We start from the raw sequence: 7,356 nt of genomic DNA on the forward strand, positions 1-7,356 counted from the left end.
GCTGTTCAACAAGTATTTATTGGACATACGGTGTTAACTGGATTTTGTTGTTGTTCAGTCGCTTAGTCATGTCTGACTCTTTGCAGTCCATGGGACTTCCCTGTCCTTCACCATCTACCTGAGTTTGCCCAAACTCATGCCCTTTGAGTCAGTGATGCCATCCAACCATCTCATCCTCTGTCACTCCCTTCAGCCCTCAGTCTTTGCCAGCATCAGGGTCTTTTCCAGTGAGTTGGTTCTTTACATCAAGTATTGGCGTTTCAGCATCAGCCCTTCCAATGAATATTCAGGATCGATTTCCTTTAGGATTGACTAGTGAACAAGATAGGAAACACCATCCCTACTGTATTATGAATATTTTTAGACATTGTTGTAATAACAGGATAATGTAATTAAGAAAGCAGTGCTGCTGTGTGATGCCTTGGCTGGAGCCCAGCTGTGGCCTCGGGCCAGCTGGGGCACACAGGGGCTCGGCACCCATGATCTCCAAAGAGCTGGCGTTCCTTTTTTCATGTGAAGTTTTATCTTTTCTAAGTTGAAGGATAGTCGATTTATAAAATTATATTAGTTTTAGGATTATGACATAGTGATTCAGTGTTTTTGTGGATTGTACTCCCTTATAAGTTATTACAAGGTAACGGCTATAATTCCCTGTGCTATATATGTTTGTTGCTTATCTATTCCATACGTGGTAGTTTGTTAGTCATACACGCCCACTTTGTCACTCTGCCCTTTCCTCTTTCCTTTGGTGACCATTAGTTTGTTTTCTCTGTGAGTGTGTTTCTGTTTTGCAAGTACATCCATTTGTATTAATCTTTTTACATTCCACATATAAGATATACAGTGTTTGTCTTTCTCTGATTTATTTCCTGAAGCATAATATTCCCTAGGTCTAACCATGTGGCTGCAGATGGTAGAATTTCATTCTTTTTTTATGGCTGAGTAATATTCCTATGCGTGTGTATATGTGTGTGTGTGAGTGAGTGAGATGTCCATTGTCTGTTGATGGGCACTTGGACTTGGGTTGCTTCCCTGTCTTTAATTGGTATGTTCATTTTTCTGGATATATATACCCAGGAGTGGAATTGCTGGATCATACAATAGTTCTATTTTACTTTTTTAAGGAACCTCCATACTCTCTTCCTATAGTGGTTGCACCAGTTTATTGATGCATTCTCACCAACAATTTATAATTTATGCTTTCTTACCCTTTTCATCCTTGCCAACATTTGTTAACTTTTTTCTTAATTGCAGAACACTTTAGCAGGGGCCCTTACACAGACAACCCTTAAGGAGATCCTGATACAGTTCAGGAGTTTGGGAACTTGGTTGGGGGCGGAATATAATTCTTTTTTACTAATCTTTATTGTGAAATTTTGGGCTTCCCTGATAGCTCAGTTGGTAAAGAATCTGCCTGCATTGCAGGAGACCCCAGTTCGATTCCTGGGTCAGGAAGATGTGCTGGAGAAGGGATAGGCTACCCATGGCAGTATTCTTGGGCTTCCCTTGTAGCTCAGCTGTTAAAGAATCCACCTGCAATGTGGAAGACCTGGGTTCGATCCCTGGGTTGGGAAGATCCCCTGGAGAAGGGAAAGGGTATCCACTCTAGTATTCTGGCCTAGAGAATTCCATGGACTGTATAGTTCATGGGGTCGCAAAGAGTTGAACACAACTAAGTGACTTTTACTTTCAGTGTGAAATTTAGGATTTTCTCCTATTATAGAGAACAAATCAAAGAGGTGTTTTAATACTTGTGCTGATGACCAAATAAAAATCAAGTTGTTTTCATATGCATTGTGGTTGTTACAGATGTCTTAAAATATATCACGACTCCAAAAGCATAGCCATAATTAGATCTGCTGCAAGATTTTTGAAGCACATATATCACAGTTTTGTTTTTGGAATAGTTCAGTAACTGAATTTCAGTATATTTTGTTTTGGGGGGAGTTTTTTTTTTTTTGCTTTTTTTTTGTGAGTATTTTATTTCCTGTGTTTAAAAATTATGAGAAGGGACCCAAATGCAACAGTGTCTGTAGCATAGAAAAGATGAGGAGTCCTGCTTTTATGTTCTGAGACTGCACTACCACCCTACCATGTGAGCACTCCTGTTTCTCCCCCCATGCAGTTCTTTCCCTTCAGTCTTCCTTTTATCTGCTCAAGCTCTGCTTGCAGACGAAGCTCCAGCTAGTCCTCTTCATCTCATAAATCTAAGGAGCTCTTTTCAGTTCTCACTGGATGCTGAACGTTTTTTCCCCAATTATGTTCGTGATGTTGGTCAATGCAGATAAGGGGTAGTTAGTGAGTACATGTGAAGCCAACCTACTGACACATTTCTCATTCCTTTTTAAAAAGTGCGGATCTAAAAAAATAAAAAGTTCAGGTCTGAGAGAGGGCATAGTAAAACTGAAAAACCAGGCAAGATCTCTCTGGCTAAAAAGTAACACAGACTGAATACCACTATTCTTGCTTAGCCTGACACAGACTCTTAACAGTTGATGATTACTGAGTTTTACTTTTCTTTTTTTCTTTTTAAATAGAAATCATGTTGTTGATATCAGTGTTGCAGTCAGTACTCCTGCAGGACTCATCACACCGATTGTGTTTAATGCACATATAAAAGGACTGGAAACCATTGCTAATGATGTTGTTTCTTTAGCAACCAAAGCACGAGAGGGTAAACTACAACCACATGAGTTCCAGGTAAGATGTGTATTTACTTTGTGAATGTTACTATGTTATTTTAGTGAACTGTATTATTTTTAAAGTTGGCCTTATGCTTTTATTGCATTTTCCACTTTTTGATTCTGCCTTGTGTTCTCACTGACAGAAGGTCTTGAAAGAAAAATTGAGTAACCTATCAAAAGCTGAAAAAAAGAAGTTTTTCAAGTAGTGTGCAAAAGCCACACGACTGATTTGTGTTCATGTTGCTATAGTGATGTGTTTTCAGCAAAGTGTACCCCATTCAGTTTTTTATTTTTTTCCCCTTCACCTTTATGTGTAATTAGTAAATAGAAATTGTATATATTTAAGGTGTACAACTTGTTGTTTTGATATATGTATACTCTGTGATCGTGACAAGGTAATTAATGTATCTGTCACCTCATATACTTACCATTTTCCTTTTTTTAATGGTAGTTGAGTCCTTCTTTTAGAAAATATATTATTCCAGTATAGTCGATTTACAATGTGTTAATTTCTGTTGTACAGCAGAATGTCTCAGTTATACATGTATATACATTCTTTTTCATATTCTTTTCCATTATGGTTTACCACAGGATATTGAATATAGTTCCCTGTGCTATACAGTAGGACCTCGTTGTATATCCATCCTATATCTAATAGTTTGTATCTGTTAATCCCAAACTCTCAATTGAACCCTTAACCATGAGTCTGTTCTCTATGTCTGTGAGTCTGTTTCTGTTTCATAGATAAGTTCATTTGTGTCATATTTTATATTGCACATATAAATGGTATCATATGGTATTTGTCTTTCTCTTTCTGACTTGCTCAGTATGATAATGTCTAGGTTCATCCATGTTGCTAAGAATCCCTTCTTAAAGTAAAACATCTTAAGGTCTTTTCACAAAACATTGTCATTTTTTCTGATTTATATTGACAAGCAGTTACCATGATCTGTTTTTAAATCTTTTTTTTTCCTTTAGGGTGGCACTTTTACAATCTCAAATTTAGGAATGTTTGGGATTAAGAACTTCTCTGCTATTATTAACCCACCTCAAGCATGTATTTTGGCAATTGGTGCTTCAGAGGATAGACTGGTTCCAGCAGATAATGAAAAAGGGTAAGTGCCAAAATGGAGAGGGAGTTGTAAACTTACTTTCATTACAGTATACCTGACTTTGAATCTTAGGTTTTATAATTATTGGTGTGGCATACTGGAGCTTCACACACAGTTAGATGTAAGCACATCTAAATTTCTCAGGGCACCAGCTCTTCTTATTTTGCTATTTGAGATGGGAAGTCTTATTTACTCTAGCTCAGGGGTCAGCATAATTTTTCTTAAAGAGCCAGTTAGTAAATGTTTTATTTTTTCTGGGTCATACAGTTGCTATCGCAAGTACTTGGCTATTGTGGTATGAAGGCAGGCATAGGCAGTACATAAACGTATTCCAGTAAATCTGTGTTTGGTAGGATTTGGCCTGTGGGCTGTTGTTTCCTGACCTGTATCCTTCAGATGATTGTTTGGTTTGTTTCTTCAAACGATTGATTTGAGCTAGAGGTGTACAACCCATGAAGAGTAAGTGAAAAATAATGTTAGCTGGTTGGGATTGTAAGTTAGGAGTTGGCATTTGGGCTGGTTACTAGCTAACATCTAGTGATTGCTTTTAGAGTACCTAATAATGTTTTTTTAATCTTTTTCTAGATTTGATGTGGCCAGCATGATGTCTGTTACACTCAGTTGTGATCATCGGGTTGTCGATGGAGCAGTTGGAGCCCAGTGGCTTGCTGAGTTTAGAAAGTACCTTGAAAAACCCATCACCATGTTGTTATAATTAATCCAAGAATTTCTAGACTCTCCTAGGTCACACTGTTTCATTCTTACCAAGGTATTAATATGTTATTAAATGGTGGTTCTCTTTTTATTTTAAGGTTAACCAGTTATTTTTGAGTCTGTCCAGATATTTGTAATGGGCATTACTGAATTTTTAAAAATGCCAATTACATCCCAATATTGTGCACATTTAATAAACACCAGATTTTAAGCTGCGTACTCCAGGTAAAGGGGCCTATGGCATAGCCCTCTGGTGGTAAGTCCTTCCACTGGAAATGCAGAGGTAGAATTGTGGTTCCCTATTGAGACAGGCACATAAAAGTAACCTTGATGAGACATTAAGTTTTTGAAATTTAATTACCTCAAATGTTTTGATGAGATTTGAGAAAAGAGAAGTCAGAAAAACTAGTTCTTTTGGAGAAAGAATTTGAACTGAAACTTGATTTTGGAATTTAAGCCTAATTTGAAATTTTGTGTTACATAAATCTTGGTTTATCATGGATGGGAAGCATGGAGAACTTGAAGGAAAATACAAGAAAACTTTAAAAGTCAACATTTTCATAGGACTGTTCAACCAGCTGTTCTTTATTTTTCTATGAATTCAGAAATGGTTGTTTTCTCCTCTTGAGATGAAGATATAAATATGAACCAGCTCCTTGGTATAAGTGAGAATTTGTGTGGGTGTCTATTTAAATAATTTAAATGTGTCATTGTGAGAGCAGAATTCTATAATTGCCTCAAATAAAAGAATATGCTTATAGAATTTTTGTGAAAGTAGAATTTTTCCTGTAAAATTAAATAGTGGTTACTTGCAAATGAACTTAATTAGTAGGATTTATTACTTAAATACTTGAAAAACTTGTATCAAGTAACTGTGGAATGGAATAAGTGTATATATGTAAATATGGTTCCTAGTAAGATATGTGCCAAAGTCCATTTATCACCAAGTTGCGTCTAAAAAGAAAAAGGGGAGAGATACACCAGTGGATAGTTTGGAGTGATAAAAGATGATGACCGGAACAAACTGGTCATTTCTGGTCTTGGATAAAGTGGAAAATGTTAAATGTGTACAAAAAGAAGTGTTCTATGTTTTTCCACCCCAATGTTGTCTCATGTAAAATAAGAAAACCCTAAAATCCTGTCAGAGAGAAAAAGATTATTTAGGTTGTTTGCTACCTTATCAGCCTAAATATTTATTTTCCATTTTGTTACAATTTGCCTTTCTGTGGGGGGGGTGGGTGGGGGGTGGTGATATTCAGGATAATAAAAATGAATTAGAAACATTATCACAATTCTAGACTTTCTATGGAATTGATGTGATTTAATAAATAAATTTGGAATTGTTTATCACTATTAACAAATCTGATCCTCCTTGTAAAATGTAATATGCAGAACTATTCCCTGAAATTTAGGTCTTTCAATGTTGAATCTGTTTCTAAGTGTTCATTATTACATGGTGCACAAGTGACACTCCATATATTCCAGAAATATTTTCCTTGCTGTATTATGATGAAAATAACACGTGAATCTGACTTTTCAGTAGTGATTTTAGCTTGAAGACTATGGAGAAGGAACAAACTTAAAACAAGGGACCATCAGCAGTATGAGCCACATCTGGGTCACATACATGAAACTTCAAAGAGAATTCATTATTTGGTGGTGTTTATGGCTCTGTTGTTCCCTTGAGAGAAAAATTTAAAAGTTGCATTCTAATAGAAATTGTTCTGAGTTAAAAATTAACCTGAGCTATCATCTAAATTTGGATTCAGTTTATTTCCCTTACCAGCTGGAATGAACAAGTGTTAGAAATAGTGTTTTGGTTCAAATTAGATTGTTTGAAAATTAAACTATATGTTTTCAATGTGTCTTGTCTAATATTTTTGATTTGTTGGTAATTATTTTTCACATTCGATTTTTTAAGACCAAGAACAGCTATGTATATGGTAAGCTCTTAATACAGATACATTTTGAGTTTATAGAATTGGTAAAATAAGTTCTGAGTTTGGGAGCATATAATCTAACCTTCAGGCTCAAGGAGCCCTCTTGTTAGGAGGTGGCACATAGCAAGAAGGAAGAGTGGTCTGGCTCTGCTAGCTATAAACTCCATTCCTGAGGTTTGTGAGTGAAGTAGTATCCCAAGGCCTGGACTACAGAAGTTGCCCAGTGCGAGCAGTCCTAGGAATGCACTGTAAGGAATTCTCATCACTCAGTAATGCATAAACTCTGGAGGACATGAGGAAATAATCACTACTAATTCCTAATCTCTCAAACCAAGTTGGTACAAGAATCTGGTATCTGAATCAAGGATAATTCACGTCCATCTCAAAGTTTTCAGTTTTGAAGAAGAAATATCTTGATAAGATTCAGATTAAACTGCTCAACTGTTCATTATTAGTTAATGCTCTTCCTGACCAAAGTTTTGCTTTTTGTAGGGAGGGGGAGGTAGAGATGTTATAAGTGAACGTATTTTGGAAAATAACTAGGATGTAAGTTTACCATTTTAACGTTAAACTTATTAATAAGTACACAATTACATAACTCCTGACATAGTAACACCTAAGTGTGAGATTGCAAGAGTAGAGATTCAGCTATTTCTGTATAAGTAGGTATGGGAATTTATAGAAATTAAGTTTGACAGTGATTTTGTAGAAGAAAAGGTCAAAGCATTCCCAAGTCTTTTGAGGGGTGAGTATAGGATATCACAGTTCTAGAAAACTTTCCAACAATAAATTATCCTATTGCTAGAAAAATTAAAGTCCACACCAAGTTTAAGAAAATTACTCATTTGTAATTATCACATGTCAGTTACTGCTATCACACACTTTAGTTTCTAAAGTTAAAAAGTT

At 36.0% G+C, this 7,356-nt stretch overlaps 1 protein-coding gene across 1 annotated transcript in view; it reads left to right on the plus strand.

The window, feature by feature from the left end:
- The window catches only part of DLAT (dihydrolipoamide S-acetyltransferase), a 32,670-nt gene extending 26,299 nt beyond the window's left edge, over positions 1-6,371 (plus strand). The window contains exons 12-14 of the mRNA XM_043481486.1: positions 2,538-2,700; positions 3,663-3,799; positions 4,382-6,371. Of these exons, the coding sequence (XP_043337421.1) occupies positions 2,538-2,700; positions 3,663-3,799; positions 4,382-4,511 (430 nt within the window). The 3' untranslated portion in view covers positions 4,512-6,371. The remainder of the gene's footprint in view (positions 1-2,537; positions 2,701-3,662; positions 3,800-4,381) is intronic.
- The last annotated feature ends 985 nt before the right edge of the window (positions 6,372-7,356 follow it).

The sequence above is a fragment of the Cervus canadensis genome, chromosome 11 (genome assembly GCF_019320065.1).
Source record: "Cervus canadensis isolate Bull #8, Minnesota chromosome 11, ASM1932006v1, whole genome shotgun sequence".
NCBI lineage: Eukaryota > Metazoa > Chordata > Mammalia > Artiodactyla > Cervidae > Cervus > Cervus canadensis.